At 34.4% G+C, this 17,502-nt stretch overlaps 3 protein-coding genes and 2 non-coding genes across 5 annotated transcripts; 4 read left to right on the forward strand and 1 right to left on the reverse strand.

Moving 5' to 3' along the window:
- Nucleotides 1–1,703: 1,703 nt before the first annotated feature.
- On the forward strand, nt 1,704–3,778 carry LOC8269168 (proteasome subunit alpha type-4). The gene is made up of 2 exons (XM_002511073.4): nt 1,704–1,932; nt 2,840–3,778. The coding sequence occupies exon 2, from the start codon at nt 2,921–2,923 to the stop codon at nt 3,599–3,601; it is 681 nt and encodes a 226-aa protein (XP_002511119.2). The 5' UTR covers nt 1,704–1,932; nt 2,840–2,920; the 3' UTR covers nt 3,602–3,778.
- On the forward strand, nt 2,002–2,091 carry LOC112536592. The gene has a single exon (XR_003080584.1). It is a non-coding gene; the product is annotated as a small nucleolar RNA Z159/U59 (small nucleolar RNA).
- Nucleotides 3,779–5,009: 1,231 nt separating the features above from the next.
- On the forward strand, nt 5,010–7,074 carry LOC8269167 (proteasome subunit alpha type-4). Its single transcript, XM_002511072.4, has 2 exons — nt 5,010–5,279; nt 6,144–7,074. The coding sequence occupies exon 2, from the start codon at nt 6,154–6,156 to the stop codon at nt 6,904–6,906; it is 753 nt and encodes a 250-aa protein (XP_002511118.2). The 5' UTR covers nt 5,010–5,279; nt 6,144–6,153; the 3' UTR covers nt 6,907–7,074.
- On the forward strand, nt 5,348–5,437 carry LOC112536606. The gene has a single exon (XR_003080594.1). It is a non-coding gene; the product is annotated as a small nucleolar RNA Z159/U59 (small nucleolar RNA).
- Nucleotides 7,075–11,472: 4,398 nt separating the features above from the next.
- On the reverse strand, nt 11,473–14,538 carry LOC8275518 (ubiquitin-conjugating enzyme E2 27). Its single transcript, XM_002511071.4, has 5 exons — nt 14,187–14,538; nt 13,700–13,748; nt 12,638–12,797; nt 12,108–12,197; nt 11,473–11,873 (listed from the first exon to the last, which is right to left on the reverse strand). Exons 1-5 carry the CDS (start codon nt 14,362–14,364, stop codon nt 11,766–11,768), a joined length of 585 nt encoding a protein of 194 aa, XP_002511117.1. The 5' UTR covers nt 14,365–14,538; the 3' UTR covers nt 11,473–11,765.
- Nucleotides 14,539–17,502: the final 2,964 nt, after the last annotated feature.

The raw sequence follows: 17,502 nt of genomic DNA on the forward strand, positions 1-17,502 counted from the left end.
TTGAATATTAAGAGCAATAGGCTGCAGCGACCAACATCAGTCTCATATGTCAAAGCTGAATAACAGGTTAGTTTGAACGTGTTGAAAATGCAATCCCCTTTCCCCATCAGTTCCACTTATTTAATCAATCAGCGACCCTCACATTTCTCTCCTTCCATTGTTTTTTTTTTTTTTTTTTATTCTTACTTGTTTCCTTAAATTGAATTATCTTTTTTTGTCATTTTGGATGTCTTATTCTATGAGTAATTCATTTTATTTTTATATTAAACTTATATAATATGACTATATATTTTATATTTTATAGTTACTTTATATCTATTATAGTAAAATTAATACTGGATACGAAACAATTTAAAGAAATTATATCTGATTATTTTCATTTTTAATTTTCGTAAATTACGATTATATTATTTTAAGATTTAGTTTCAAAATCATTATCAACTTTGAACTTTTTTCTTAGTTGTTCGGTTCTCTCAACATTTTTAATACGTGAGCCATACTATACGATTATTTTTTAAAATTAAAAAATTCAAAAAAATTGACTTTAATATTCAGCGACTTTTACTTATGTGGCATTGGGATTTTCTTAAAACAAATTAATGAATTAGGATAAAAACGTGTTGACTCCTTCGAGAAATAACTAGATGGAGAGGTTTTGAATAAATCTGCTAAAATATAGAGCTATTTTCTTAATTTAAAAAATAAATGAAAATATTTTACGAGACATTATTTTAAAAATTATATTTTCCAGAATTAATTTTTTTAGTGATATTTTTTAAATTTTTTTATTCATATGATTTTTTTTTTCAAAATTTTTTCTAAAAGTATATTAAAACGTGTATTTAAAAGATATCTAAAGAATATTATTTTAATTTGTATCACTGTAAATTTAGTTTTTATTTTATTTTATAAATTCAGTCTTCCATCTGATAAGCTTGAATTGGCCGAAGTCTTCCTCCTGCCCTCTGGAGAAGTGAAGTACCAGGTTTGCTCGCCAGACTCTGAGCAAGTTGTTAGTGAAGTGTGGAGTGACCCAACCTTCTGCTGACGCCTCTTAAGTTACTGCAGTTGAATCATAGATGTTAATTTCAGCAGTAATATTATATGCATGCGGCATTGTATTCTTGATGCAACTTTTTCCCAGAGGTTACTCTTGCTAAAGCTACTGATGCTATGTGCTTAACATTATATGGGCCCGAACAAATTATATTTCTTGGTTACCCTTTTATTCTTCTACTGCCCCTGAGAATTAGTGATTTAGAGTTCATTTGTTTAATATTCTTTCTTATTTTAATGTTTTCAAATATTAAAATTATCATTTTATTTTTTAAAAATAATATAGAATAGATTAACAAATTACTTTTATCTTCAAAATAGATGTATGAATTAAGAAAAACATACTAAAAGGTATTATATACTTGCCATATTAAATTATGTACAATATGAAAATTTATAAATTTCATATATACAGAGCTATGTTATTAAAAAACTGAGGAAATTCTTTTGGGCTGATTTGGAACTGAACAAAATTGCGAGTCTCAATTCAGAATTAACCCCATATACATCTTCCTTATACGACGTCGCTGCTGTTTTAGCCCGGCCCAGAACATGGTCTCTTGTCCATAAAATTCATTGTGATCCAAGAAAGAAACAATATTGTCTAAAAAAGAAAAATAAAAAATTAAAGAAACTCAATTACATAAGAGTACAATGAGCAATTTGATCAATTAAAGTAAAATTAATGACATTTTTTTACCTGAAGATATCAGCATCTGTCTTGTGGACCAAGTTGCGTGATTAACGATTTAAACCTGAAATCCACAAACAAAGAGGGCAGAAAGCTAGACTTGAAAATTTACTATAAAACTCCCGTTTACTCGTCACTCGTCGGATCTGTGCTCTATTATTCACTTAATCGAAGCTCAAAACCAGGTGTGTTTCTCGGGCTTTATTTATTTCTTTGATGCGTAGCGATCTCTTTGTTGTATTATGATTATGGATGTCTCTAATGATGATGTTTAATTTGTAAAACTTTCGTTCTTCTGAGAAATTACATTGCGGAATTATAATGGAGACCTGAACTGAAGAGACATCCTTTTTTACTTCATTTTATTTTACTTTATTTATATATTTATGCATTTTTTTTCTTTGTTTAAAAGGTCTGATTAGCATCAAATACTTGATTTTTTCCCCTTTTCATTTAGTCTCTTTGTCACTTGATGTATTGAGATTCAGCTTGTAAAGTCTATTGCAATTAGATTACACACACTAACCCTAGTAATTTCTTTTTTCGATCTCTTGTTTTATATATCATTGTATTGGATTTTAGCTTGTAAATCTGTTGCAATTAGATCACGCACACTAACCATAGTATTTTGTCAGTTCTGAAACATTAGAACTCATTTTCCTTTTGCCTTTTGTAATATAACAAGTAACAGTATTTGAGAGGGTATTGGATTGCGCGTCAGACATTGTTAAGCAAATTTACTTAAATATGAAGGAATTTTAGCTTATACATATTAACTCAAAAGCTAAATTCTCTGAATCATTGCAATAATCTTAATTAAAATCCGTTTTTTGTTCCGATGATAAAGAAATAGAGCATTAACTGCTAACGATAGGGCAGTCAAATGCAGTGAGCATTATTCTCAGATTTATGGGCACAGCATGATTTTCTATACACACTCATGAATGATTAGTAGCATGAAGGAATTGACTAGTAGCGTGAAGGACTAGGTCTATCATCTATTAATGTTCCTATTCCTGTTACATATCTTTAATCATCTTGAGAGGTATCATTGGTTTCTAGCTGACTTGGCTGCGTTCCTTTCATACTTAGTGGGTATAAAATGTCTCAAGATATGATAGCCGACAACAATCTTCTCCCCAGAAGGTCGTTTTGTACCAAGTAGAGTATGCCATGGAGGCAATTGGAAATGCTGGAACAGCAATCGGGATATTGTCAAAAGATGGGGCTGTCTTGGTTGGTGAAAAGAAGGTCACTTCTAAACTCCTTCAGACTTCAACATCGACGGAAAAGATGTACAAGATTGACGACCATGTAGCATGTGCTGTGGCTGGCATAATGTCTGATGCCAACATCCTTATCAATACAGCTAGAGTTCAAGCTCAGCGCTACACTTATGCATACCAGGAACCAATGCCTGTTGAGCAGCTTGTTCAATCTCTTTGTGATACCAAGCAAGGTTACACACAGTTTGGCGGGCTCCGTCCCTTTGGCGTTTCATTTCTCTTTGCAGGGTGGGACAAAAATTTTGGTTTCCAGCTTTACATGAGTGATCCTAGTGGAAACTATGGTGGTTGGAAGGCAGCAGCTGTTGGAGCAAACAACCAGGCAGCACAGTCAATGTTGAAGCAGGATTACAAGGATGATATCACAAGAGAAGAGGCAGTTCAGTTGGCACTAAAGGTTCTCAGCAAGACAATGGACAGCACGAGTCTTACATCTGATAAGCTTGAATTGGCCGAAGTCTTCCTCCTTCCCTCTGGAGAAGTGAAGTACCAGGTTTGCTCACCAGACTCTCTGAGCAAGTTGTTAGTGAAGTCTGGAATGACCCAACCTTCTGCTGACGCCTCTTAAGTTACTGCAGTTGAATCTTAGATGTTAATTTCAGCAGTAATATTATATGCATGCGGCATTGTATTCTTGATGCAACTTTTCCCAGAAGTTGTTCTTGCTAAAGCTACTGACGCTATGTGCTTAACATTATATGGGCCCGAACAAATTATATTTCTTTCTTACCCTTTTATTCTTCTACTGCCTCTGAGAATTAGTGATTTAAAATTCATTTGTTTAATATTCTTTCTTATTCTAATGTTTTCAAGTATTAAAATTATTATTTTATTTTTAAAAATAATATTGAATAGATTAACAAATTACTTTTATCTTCAAAGAGATGTATGAATTAAGAAAAACATACTAAAAGGTATTATATACTCGTCATAAATTTGTAAATTTCATAATATTTTATAAAAAATAATTGGACAATGTAGCTAATTTATTTATTTGTGAGATATTTTGATAATTAGAGGTAAAATTACAAATCATCATCAATAATAAGGAAGGGGAATGTGCATCTTTTTCTCCTCATTAAAACAAAGGGAAGTTTTTATTGTTGTAACTACTGCAATATACACCGGGCTGTGTTATTAAAAAGCTGAGGAAATTCTTTTGGACTGATTTGAAATTGAATAAAATCGCGTGTCCTAATTCAAAATTAACTCCATATACATTTTCTAGTGTAAAAGAAAAGCTACGGTTATACGACGTTGCTGCTAATTCATTTCTCACTCGAATAGAAAGCTTGGTCAGAAAGACAGTACATTTTAACAAATTTAAAACAAATAATTGGCTCACATTTTAGGGTTAAATCATTAATCACACTCTCTCTTTAAATCTTCACGTAAAAAAGCATCGCCTTTATCTCAATGTCATTAAGTTCACTTTAATATATCAAATTGCTCATTGCGGATTTATAATAGAGATCTAAACTGCAGAGACATCCTTTTTTTATTTTATTTTATTTAAATATTTATGCTTATTTATAAATTCTGTATAATATGAAAATTTATAAATTTCATAATATTTTGTAAAAAATTATTAGACAATATAGCTAATTTATTAATTTGTGAGATATTTTGTTGTTAAAAATAGAGGTAAAATTACATATCATCATCAATAATAAGGATAGAAAGAGAATATACAGCTTTTTTTCCTCGTTTAAGACAAAAAGAAGTTTTTATTACTGTAACTGCTGAAATATACAGAGCTATGTTATTAAAAAAGTGAGAATATTTTTTTGGGCTGATTTGAAACTGGACGAAATTGTGTGTCCCAATTCAGAATTAACACCACATACATTTTCCTTATACGACGTCGCTGCTGTTTTAGCCCGGCCCAGAACATGGTCTAATGTCCATAGAATTCATTGTGATCCAAGAAAGAAACAATATTGTCTAAAAAGGAAAAATAAAAAATTAAAGAAACTCAAATACATAAGAGTACAATGAGCAATTTGATCAATTAAAGTAAAATTAACGACATTTTTTTACCTGAAGATATCAGCATCTGTCTTGTGGACCAAGTTGCGAGCGGTATTGTGATTAACGATTTAACCCTGAAATCCAGAAACAAAGAGGGCAGAAAGCTAGGGTTTTGTGGCGGTGAGAGCGCCGACTTGAAAATTTACTTTAAAACTGCAGTTTACTCGTCACTCGTCGGACCTGTGCTCTTTCACTTAATCGAAGCTCAAAACCAGGTGTGTTTCTGGGGCTTTATTTATTTCTTTGATACGTAGCGATCTCTTGTTGTATTATGATTATGGATGTCTCTGATGATGATGTTTAATTTGTAAAACTTTCGTTCTTCTGAGAAATTACATTGCGGAATTATAATGGAGACCTGAACTGAAGAGACATCCTTTTTTACTTTATTTAAAAGGTCTGATTAACATCAAATACTTGATTTTTTTCCCCCTTTTCATTTAGTCTCTTTGACACTTGATGTATTGAGATTCAGCTTGTAAAGTCTATTGCAATTAGATTACACACACTAACCCTAGTAATTTCTTTTTTCGATCTCTTGTTTTATATATCATTGTATTGGATTTTAGCTTGTAAATCTGTTGCAATTAGATCACGCACACTAACCATAGTATTTTGTCAGTTCTGAAACATTAGAACTCATTTTCCTTTTGCCTTTTGTAATATAACAAGTAACAGTATTTGAGAGGATATTGGATTGCGCGTCAGACATTGTTAAGCAAATTTACTTAAATATGAAGGAATTTTAGCTTATACATATTAACTCAAAAGCTAAATTCTCTGAATCATTGCAATAATCTTAATTAAAATCCGTTTTTTGTTCCGATGATAAAGAAATAGAGCATTAACTGCTAACGATAGGGCAGTCAAATGCAGTGAGCATTATTCTCAGATTTATGGGCACAGCATGATTTTCTATACACACTCATGAATGATTAGTAGCATGAAGGAATTGACTAGTAGCGTGAAGGACTAGGTCTATCATCTATTAATGTTCCTATTCCTGTTACATATCTTTAATCATCTTGAGAGGTATCATTGGTTTCTAGCTGACTTGGCTGCGCTCCTTTCATACTTAGTGGGTATAAAATGTCTCGAAGATATGATAGCCGCACAACAATCTTCTCCCCAGAAGGTCGTTTGTACCAAGTAGAGTATGCCATGGAGGCAATTGGAAATGCTGGAACAGCAATCGGGATATTGTCAAAAGATGGGGCTGTCTTGGTTGGTGAAAAGAAGGTCACTTCTAAACTCCTTCAGACTTCAACATCGACGGAAAAGATGTACAAGATTGACGACCATGTAGCATGTGCTGTGGCTGGCATAATGTCTGATGCCAACATCCTTATCAATACAGCTAGAGTTCAAGCTCAGCGCTACACTTATGCATACCAGGAACCAATGCCTGTTGAGCAGCTTGTTCAATCTCTTTGTGATACCAAGCAAGGTTACACACAGTTTGGCGGGCTCCGTCCCTTTGGCGTCTCATTTCTCTTTGCAGGGTGGGACAAAAATTTTGGTTTCCAGCTTTACATGAGTGATCCTAGTGGAAACTATGGTGGTTGGAAGGCAGCGGCTGTTGGAGCAAACAACCAGGCAGCACAGTCAATGTTGAAGCAGGATTACAAGGATGATATCACAAGAGAAGAGGCAGTTCAGCTGGCACTAAAGGTTCTCAGCAAGACAATGGACAGCACGAGTCTTACATCTGATAAGCTTGAATTGGCCGAAGTCTTCCTCCTGCCTTCTGGAGAAGTGAAGTACCAGGTTTGCTCACCAGACTCTCTGAGCAAGTTGTTAGTGAAGTCTGGAGTGACCCAACCTTCTGCTGATGCCTCTTAAGTTACTGCAGTTGAATTTTAGATGTTAATTTCAGCAGTAGTATTGTATGCATGTGCCAAATCGTGTTCTTATGCAACTTTTCCCGAAGTTATTCTTGTTAAAGCTAACGTTGATGCTATCTGTTTTGACATTATATCCGCCGGATAATTGATATTTTCTTTGGGTACCCTTTCTTTCTTCTCTTTCCCCTGACAATTGAAGATTGTTCTTTTGTATTATGTTTTCAGCGGTACTGATAATTTGAGACACCATTTGATTGTGCAATGACTTCATATTTTAATAACTGCTGGAAATCAGTCGTCTTTTTCATTTTTTTTGCACTCATAGGCCAGAATGAATTACAAATATCTCTGATTGATCATAATAGGTGAAAGAAAATATAGTATCATGGATTAAATTTCGTGTCTTTTATTACATTATCGTCATGATCGCATTCTATCATGCCCCATTACTATTTAGTAAATATGTTATTGAACTTGTGGCCCTAGGAACTTTCTTTTTTTACATATATTGTTACGCATAAAAGAGAAGAAAACCCCTGTATAATTAGATGATTCAATTTGAATATACGGGACGAAATATGAATTAGCTGTAGCCTGTAGTTTTAGAGATGAAAGTGCGAAATCTAGGAAAAGATAATTAGTTGAAAGTAATGGCAGAGCCAGCAAGCGATTTTCTCATTCATGGTCATCCCTATCGATTAGCATATATATTTGGAGCTCAGTTCGATCAATCGAGCTAAGCTCGATAATTTTATCAACTTGAATTCAAACTTGACAAAGTTTGGTTCGTGATTAGTCTTGTAAGAGCTTCATTTGAGTATGAAGCTCACAATTGAATGTGTGAACAAATTTGTTTATATATTTATTTATATACTCATTTATTGTCTTGAACTTGAGTTCTGATTTTTTTCTTTTTTAAATTCAAAGTCTTAAATATATATAATATGATATGAATATTACATAACTATAATAATTATAAATATTGAAAAATATTTAATATGTTTGAGGTCGATTTAAATTTTTTAATTATTCAAACATTGAAATTTTAATTATTTAATATAATAAATAAATTGTTTGTGAAATAAATTTAAGTTTTTAATTAATTTAATAATTTTAAAATAAACTGTACTCGAATTTGAATATAAAATATAAAAACTCCACTGGATCACGAGCTTGACTTGATCGAGTAGACCAAATTAAATTTAGTAAAGCTTGAGCTGGTCAAAATTTGGATGTTACAGGTAAAATTGCAACCACGTAAAACAAACAACTGAATTGTAGGAAAAAGTCAAAATGATTGAAAGGGTCTGGTAGGCAAATTGGAGAGACAATACTAAAAAATGATGGTTGGTTAGAGTCGCACTTCTTTTACTCTAGCATATTTTTTTGCAATATTATTAGCGATTTTTCATATAAATGTCATTGATAATCTCATCTACTAATTCATAAATTTTCCAGTACTAGAAACATGTTTTTGAGTACATTCATTTGAACCCAAAAGAAAATAAAAATCTTTCTTATTCGATGATTATAATATTTTTTAAAAATTAAACTCTTTAATTAATAAAAATAATAATAAAGACCAACAGGGCAATGTCTAAATTATTTTTTTATTTATAAAATGCTCAACGAGCTGTGGACTACATAATAAGAAATAGTCATCCCCTTACATTTACTAGAAGATAAAAAGTATAAAAACTCGGTTTTTCTAAAGCTTTGAAAGCTGAAACATATTGTAACCACTGAAACACATTAGTTTGAACGTGAAGAACTTGAGTTTTTCACTTGACTATCTAATATTCTCACTCAATAAATGGGTTCCTTCCTTTCAATAAGTCTGATCTTTCTCTTCTCATTAGTCGTTGCTGTCTTCCTCTGTTCATTCACTTGCACTTTATACTGTCTTAGAATTATTCTACTTTCCCTCCATATTTATATATGCTTGTTCTGTTGATTGACATGCAATTTAATAAATATTCAAAGAAAGTTGGCAGTTCAATTGTTTTGACTTGTGATACTGAATCCTTCTGGTGTTTGTATTGACTGATTCCATTTGGAGTCTGAAGGGGTAAAAGAATGTGAAAGATTTAAAGACTATTCCCTCGCACAAGTATCACGAAATCTGGAACAGGAATAAGTATGGCTAAACATTAATTGGTTCAGTTTTGAAATAAGCACCAATCCCTTTCCTTCAATCCACATTATTCATTTTTCAGCTTCACCCCCTTTTCTTTTCCTTTTTTAAGACAAAAATATCATCCATAATTCTTCTACCAAACATGAAATTAGTTATAATATCTCAGCCTATTATTTCTTGCAATTTTGCTTCATTTAATTATTATTATTGCTCGGATTAGTTTTATGGGTATTTTAATTAATTTAATTTTTTTTCAATAAATTCAAAAAATGCCTTCATTATACATTTAAAACCTACTTTTAGAATACTAAACTTGTAAGGTCTTGGTAAAACTTTTCCCCACCCAATAATCTAATAAAAATAGGAATCAAATTCATTTACTACTCCACTCACAAGTATCGCATAATTTCTGTAAAACAAAAACAAAAAATCTTTTATGAAAAATTACTTTTTCGTCCTTGATTTGAGATTGGTCTTGTTCTTTGTACTGGAGTTGCACCCGCAAGTCAAAAGATGAGGAGGAGTGTCCATTTCTCTATCTCGTTAATAATAAAGTAAAAACCACTCATTTTTATGTCTAAGACTCTGTTTATTTTGTAAAAAATATGCTTTCAGATTATTATGTGTTGGTCCATCCAAAAAAATCATCAATAAAAAATATTTTCTTGGTCAAAGAAGACATTGTATTTTAAACATTTATAAACTTGTAAAATGACATTATTTATATAGAGATTGAATAAATATATATTTATTAGTATAGCAACATATTAGTGATCCCCTCTAATGTCTTCTAGCTACCACCGCGCTGGTCACAGACTGATAATTGAATATTTTTTTTTATTTAAAAAATTATTAATTTTTATATAAAATTTATTATATTTATTAAAAACTACAATCGAAAAATAAATAATGTTTTTTAAAAAAAAATCTAAAATGAAAAATTAGTTTTCAAGTGATTCTTAATATCTAATTAAATAATAAAAAATATAAATTATCCTTGTATGTTGAAAAGTATATTCAAGCAACAAGTTATTTTGTGTGAATCAATGGAAGCCTGAGATTGCAATTCCGGTGCTCATGTTAGAGTTGGACAAAGACCACAAAAACCCCATACTCATGCCGCAACGCAATCAAAAGAAGAAAAATAATTGGAATTTACTTCAAACACATGTCATATAATTATTGGCTGTTGTGGATAGGGAAGCTTGAGGTCCTTGTCTCCATAAAAATCAAGCCTTGCTATTCCTATCACTCACTGCAGTCTGCAGCTTACAGCTAAACTCACACTTCACCGTTTTCGTTGCTGCCTTTGTTGCAGAGGGCCAAAAACTGATAGAGGAAAGTTGAAGAAAAATGGGTTGCTGCGTGGAAGTGGATGAAATCTTGATGCCGCTGGTGCTGGCATTAGTCATAGCAATGGTGATATTCCTTATTTGTCATCCTCCTCCAAGAAGAGCCACTGTTTATTATTGCTCTTGATTTGTGTTAAAACATCATTTGCCTTAATGTGAGACACACTTCGATTGTGCAATCACTTCCACTTTTATGCGTGCATGTGAATCTAACATGTTTATCGTTTTTAAGCATTCACATAAGCATGCATGCTGCTCCATGAGATTACAAATATCTTACATTATTATCTTTTTCTAATACGTTCTTTTTGTGCCGACATTGTCCATGCAATTTAATTTTTGGAACTTTCTTAGTTTATCTCACAAAGCATAATGTATGCCTCCAAGAAAATCTTGGGTAGGACGTTTTTCCTCTAATAAGTTTTAAGTTGAGGTTATGAATGCAATTCATTGAAACTTAATTTGTTAAAGATTTTGTTTTATTAAGATAGGAATGACAAAAAGAAGCTACCCAGTAATTGAAACAGACTTGAGGGTAGTTTGCAAGAATAAAGATTTCAAGACAATTAGAAAACAAGGAACGGATACCAGGCAAATTTTATATACTACATCTATAACTTTCAAGCACGGATTGCTCTTCACATGCTCCAGTTCTCAAGGGTTGCATTGCAGATCCTTATTGGGGGGTTTCAGACCTGAAGGATAACAAACGGGTCTTGGTTTCCGTAGACTGCTATCTGGTTACATTCCACCGCTCTAATAACAAAATCATTTCTATATACCAGCGCAGCAGGGCAACAAGGCATAGAATGAGGTTCTATGAGGAAAATTTACAATTACCTAAACCTGAAGGATTTGGGATGTGAGTCCACTAGCAAATCGAGAAGGATCAGAATGTTCATAGAAGTATTAACATATTTAAGTGTGATTTTTATCCCTTCGTTACAAATGGGATGAGCCTGGGGAAGAAGCAGTATGTTTCAAATAACTAATTAACTGGAAAAATTACTGTGCCATGCTCCCTTAGCAGCCATTTTCAACAGTACATCTACAATTAGAAAGAAATCAAGTGATATGGCACCAGATAACAATTTGATTCGTGAGAACCATTTGCACCGCATTAGAACATGAAAATTTGTCATCAGCATTCTACAGCTTTTAGCAACTCCATATGTTGTAAGATGTTACCCAATAATATGATCCCTCATCATCAGCAGTGATATTCCAGAGAATAAGCCAGCCAAAAGATAGAACAATTCAAGGGGAGAAATTATCTAAAAGAGAAAGGAGCTAGAGAAGGAAATCCTATACTCATATTAACTTTTGTATCTTGATATAACACTCAAGGCATTGGCAGCTGATCCTTTCTTAGCCAGAACAAAGCTTTTCAAGCGCCAAGTTTTCATCGCCACTAACAGCTTCAAGCGTACTCCTGACCAAACCTTCGGGGAAGCCCATTTCAACAAGTTTCTGCACCTGTACCATTCCACACTAGTTTATCAAGTCTTCCATTCCCAATATAAAAATTATCCATTTATGAACACTTGGACAAGCATATTAGAATTTTGTTTTATGACACAGGAAGTTTTGTAATTTTAAAATAGCATCAACTTGAATTTGCTAAAGACATTGTAGCACTGAAGATAATCATTTATCATTAGAGAGCAACAGATAGATGGATAAACAGAAACAGAATGGTACTCTACTTACCTTTTCCTCAACCCCAAGAGATGAGGTCTTGGCAAAAGTTTCTGTCCAGTATCGGGCTGTGCCAACAAATGTCTGATAGTCTTTAAGATACTGCAAAAGCCCAAAGAAACTAAGGTGACAGAAATTTACCTCAATTACGTACTCACACTCACACTCTCACTCCCACCCAACATCATTAAAGCAAGTTAGGAGAAAAAATCAAAGTTCTCAACCAAAGAGATTGCAGAAGTGAAAAGGCAAAGCTTGAACAAGTGAAGCTGAGAACTTGGGATCTAAACTATGAAAACTTGGACAGGAAAGGAACAATAAAAAGATGGAGAAACCAAAGAAAATCAAATTTCAAACTGCAATATATTTTATATCCAAGAAATTCAATTGCACAAGATCAAAGCTGCTACAGGCAACATCGAGAGACAGTCTGCAAAAATAATGCTAAAAGGGCTTCCAGAGTCATTAAGGAAGCCGAACAAAGGCCAAGATACATAAAACATGAATAGAGATACTGAAGGTAAGAATTGTAGCAAACAAACCTGTTGTGCTACTACAGCATCTTGAGGGTCATCAGGTTGAGGAGCAGAAAGTAATGCTTGGACAGAAAGTAGTGCTGTCTTTAGAGTTAGTGCTGGGCTCCATTGGTCTTTCAAGATGTCCAAGCAAATTGCCCCACTTTGGCTGCTAATATTAGGGTGCCTACAGCAGGCAGGTCACAGTACAATCTCAAGTAATTAACAGTAAAATTTTTTTAACACTGCTGACTTGCAGCCACTATCTAAACTTTAAAAGCTTAAGAAGCACATCCAATGAAGAATGAAAATCCTAATCCAGGAATTGAAACTGAACCTGGAAACCACAAAACCTAACATGAACCTCATATCATAACATAACTTTTGAGCAGCTTCTGCATTCAAACATTATATGATATACATGGCAACAGAAAACTCCATGGCCAGCTTTTAGAACTTCAAAACACAGGAATGGATGAGTGCACACACGATTTGAAATGCATTATCATTCACTGTTAAGCAGATATTCTTCAAGTATCCTAACCCCATAGCCAGCTTTTCAATTTCCAAACACAAGCATGGATGAGTTTACATATGCTTGTAATCCATTACCATTCCCCATTAAGCAGATATTTCAATAACTGAATTCTTAAACTCTCCTGATTTCTTATGCTTAAATAAGTAATCCAACTAAGTCATGGGTAATTAAAATCCTCAGTGTATGCTATAAAGAAGTTTATGGATTACAAGTGATGGTTTGACACAACAACATTATATGAATCAACAAATAAACAGAAGACTGCTTATAGTTTAGGTCCACGTCATGCATAAACCTAGTTCAGGTGATCACAGGCACCTATTCTTTGGATTTTCTTATAATAATTGCGTACCATCAATGACGAAGATATCAAGCCCTCTACCTTTTTTTCAGAACACGAACCAAACGCAATGATAATCTATTTCAGTCTCTGAGAATACACTCATCTCATATGACACAGACAGAGATAGTCACAATATACACAATATATGTTACAATTTGCAAGTAAACCATACAAATGATAGCAGATTACAATAAAAATTACATCCTACCAGACTTTAGTTGCGAACTGCATTTTTGGGGGCTCAAAAGGATATCCATCTACAAAAAAAGAACCAAACATAGGAAATGCAAGTTAATACAGGACTCCTTTTGTCACCAACTACTCCTGAATAAGCGAACAACCAGTAATAAAGAATTAAAAACGATGCCCAGCATGTGGCCAATTCTATTCTATTGTTCTTTTTCTAATTTCTAACAGTTAACACTCTGAATACATAATCTAATACTACATAAAAACCTAAATTCACTAATAACCTATATCAAAATTATATCCAGTATACTCGTAGTGAAAGTAAATAAATAACTTCAATTTCAAGCAGCGTTACTTCATTTCTCAAGAAATGCAGCTCAAATTAGATAAAAACAAGACAAAATTAGCAATGAAAGAGACTGCAAGAACTTAAATTTAGAGGCATGCAGTAGGGAAAAAAAATTAGAAAAAAATGGAGGTGAGACTGTAAATAATAAGAAGATTACCAGGCAAAGAGATATCAATTTGAAAAGTGCCGCCTTCATAAGGAGTGCCAATTGGACCAGGAATGGTGCCAGTTAAGCGAGAGAGATTGTCGGATTTAGGGGTGACTTTGATTCCAGATGACTCTACGTCTCTGCTGCATTCTTGTAGCTCTTTTTGAACCCGAGCAAAGTCCATCATTTTCCAATTTAGTAAATCCGAAAACCCTAAGATGGAGATTGTGAGATCAAACGGAAGGCCTAAAACTGAAAGCGTGAGGGAGAAGACTGCAAAAGAAGAGAATAACAAGGCTTCTCTCTCTGTGCCTTCCCTTTTCCCAGAGAAAACTAGAATTAGCACTGTACACCAAAATTCTGCAATATATTTATTTATTATTAGTGGCCAATGTGCCTGCTGCTAAAATATTTCTGTTTTAAAAGAAAATTCATTAAATGAAATACTTTTGTTAAGGCTTATTTTTTATTTTTTCTAAATTCAAAATATTATCCTTTTAGTTGAAACTATGTCATCTTATATATGATGAAATTGCCCATTCTATAATTTACATCAGAACCCGGATGAAGTATCCCTAAGACCACAAAGAGGCACCTCGCCATGAGGGGTCTTTCTGCTCTTTTAGACCTCGATAGCCGAGTTAGCCCTTTTAGATCATAGAAAAAACAGATCGTAGCAACAATTAGTTCATTGCCATTGGATCGAGGAGAAGAGAAGTGAGAAGTTTAGAATGCCATAAGAGAGAGAGAGTATAGATGAGAGGGAAGCTTGCTTAGAGGAAACTCGCTTGATTTTATTCAAAAATGACTTCTCCTTATATAGGGAGGAGAATCACAACAAGAATACAAAAGGAGGCTAAGTGGGGATCCCACTCATTCTCCACTTACAAGACAATAAAGACGACTCATCATTCACTCACATGCCTAATAGGACAATATATAATAATTCACTCCACTCACATACCTAATAATTCACTCCACTTACAAGAAAATAAGGACGACTCATCATCCACTCACATGCTTAATAGGACAATATACAATAATTCACTTAAAGTAATAGGAGTGGCCGACAGCTTCACATGCTTAGAAAATATCGTCATATTGATCATCATCCATTGGCTGAGAATCTTGCATGAAAGCTTCTTGCTGTGCTATGGTTAAGGTAAGATCATCCAGTGGGGTCGAAAGATCAGAGAATGAGAAATGTTCAATGGATTGTCCAGTTGACAGGTGTCCATTGAATGTGCATACTAATGGTGTTGAGACATTAGCCGTCCTTGATTGATTTCTGTATTGCAGGGCCTGCTTTAGATCTTCCGTGATTGCTGGCGAAGCAAGATGTAGAGGACTATTAATTGTTCTCCAATGGTAACATATATTCTGGGTTGCATATGTATTTTCTGTCAGTCGGAGATAGGGCCTGTGTAATATGAAAATAGCATGGTATTTCGATGCTTTGGAATTGTTATATGAGAATAACCGATGCTCATGGATAAGTCTAAGGAGATCTTTTGTCCATTGATATGGAGTTTTGAACCAGGTAAGGAATCTCCATGGATATGACCCCGAGTTTGCTTCATTATTGAAGAAGTGTAAAAGATTCATAATGGGCACTTCTATAGCATGATGACAGACTGTAGATAGGCACCATAGGAACCATAACTCACTTTCATGCTTTAGATGTTCAGGAGATAAGTGATAAATCAGACACCAAGGGTAGTCGGGAAAGAAGAAGTTGGGTTGTATTGGGAGTGAGAAGGTTTGTTGAAAGTTGCCAAATAATGGAACATCATGTTCCGGGCAAAGTCAGTGACTTGTTTGGTTGTGAGGTTGTTGGGAAGATCTGGTGGTGAAGGAGGTTGCAGGTTGGTTCTGGAAGATGAAGAAGCCATAAAAATTATGGGAAGATTTATGGTAGAGGTGAGAAGGACTATAGGCTGATTCTGAGGTTTGGAAAGTCTGTATAAGAAATCCGGGATTAGGTTTCTTATCCCTTTTATATGCTCAACCTTAAAATCATATATGTTGAACCATGACTTTAATCGCAGCAGTTGGGGCTCAGGCAAAGTCTTCTGGTTGGATTCAAGAATCTTTGGAAAGGAGGAGTTGTCCATCCGAACCAGGAAGTGCTGTCCAATCAAGAAGAATTCAAACTTTTTTATCCCGTACTTGACCGCCAAAATTTCCTTGTAGGTCGTGTGATAATATTTTTCTGAAGAGGAAAACTGACCCGATGCATATCCACATAATTGTTCCTTGTCGTGGAGCTTTTCTAGGAGGATGGCCCCCCATAGTCAGATGCATCTGTTTGGAGAATAAGTTCTCCTGTTGACGGGATTGTGAGAGGTGGCGGATTGTGAGCCAGCTCTTTTAGCTTTTTGACAGCTGTTGTTTGTTCCGCTCCCCATGGAGGAGGGTTCTTCTTGAGCATCTTTGAGAGGTGGCACGTGTAACTAGACAGGTGTGGAATGGCCTCTCGAACATAGTTTAGGATTCCAAGGAACGTTGAATTTGTTTCACTAATAAATTCTCTTCTGGAAAATTATCAAGTTCCTTCGTCAGGTGGGGACCATATGTGTACTGGCCATTCTTGAAATGCATACCGAGAAATTTAATTTCTCGTCGGCCAATAGTGCTCTTCTTTTCTGACAGCATAATGCCATATTTCTGGATGATGGCAAGGAACTGTTGTAACAGTTGACGGTGGTCTTCTGCTGTTTCTGAGAATAGTAGGATGTCGTCGATGTAGATCAAAGAAGAGTAAAGGATAGGCCCAAAAATCTCAATCATAGTCTTCTGGAATTGAGATGGGGCCGTCTTGGCCTAAAGGGCATAACAGTCCACTGGTATTGGGCATTAGGGATACAAAATGCAGTCTTGTATCTCTCTGTGGGTTGGATACCGAGTTGCCAAAAGCCCGCCTTTAGGTCAAATTTGGAATAGTATTGGGCCTTTTGGATATGGACTTTGAGATTTGAGATCCGAGGAAGAGGAAATTTATTATCTTGAAGAAAATGGTTTAAGGGCTTGTAGTATATGACAAGCCTCTTTTTTCCCCGAATCCTTTCAGACCTTTTTTTCACATAAAAGGCTTGGCAAGCCCATTGTGAAGTAGTGGGTTCAATTAGGCCTTGCTGTAACAATGTCAAGCATTCTGATCGGGCAAGGGCTAGGTCTGTGGGTGACATTCCCATGCGTGTGGCTTTAGTAGGGTTAATGTCTTCATTAAGTTTGAAGGGGAGGCTGATATAGAATTGTGGATTTTTCCACAGAGGAAGAGGGTGTTGAAAATGTGAATGAGATTCTAGACAGAACTGAAGGAATT

Source organism: Ricinus communis, chromosome 4 (genome assembly GCF_019578655.1).
Source record: "Ricinus communis isolate WT05 ecotype wild-type chromosome 4, ASM1957865v1, whole genome shotgun sequence".
Classification (NCBI taxonomy): Eukaryota; Viridiplantae; Streptophyta; class Magnoliopsida; order Malpighiales; family Euphorbiaceae; genus Ricinus; species Ricinus communis.

Coding starts and splice junctions, on each gene's coding strand:
- LOC8269168 (XM_002511073.4), top strand. CDS start 2,921: ATGGAGGCAATTGGAAATGCTGGAACAGCAATCGGGATATTGTCAAAA.
- LOC8269167 (XM_002511072.4), top strand. CDS start 6,154: ATGTCTCGAAGATATGATAGCCGCACAACAATCTTCTCCCCAGAAGGT.
- LOC8275518 (XM_002511071.4), bottom strand. CDS start 14,364: ATGATGGACTTTGCTCGGGTTCAAAAAGAGCTACAAGAATGCAGCAGA. Junction 13,749..14,186: donor AATTGATATCTCTTTGCCTG/GTAATCTTCTTA, acceptor CTTTTTTTGTAG/ATGGATATCCTTTTGAGCCC. Junction 11,874..12,107: donor CTCTTGGGGTTGAGGAAAAG/GTAAGTAGAGTA, acceptor GGAATGGTACAG/GTGCAGAAACTTGTTGAAAT.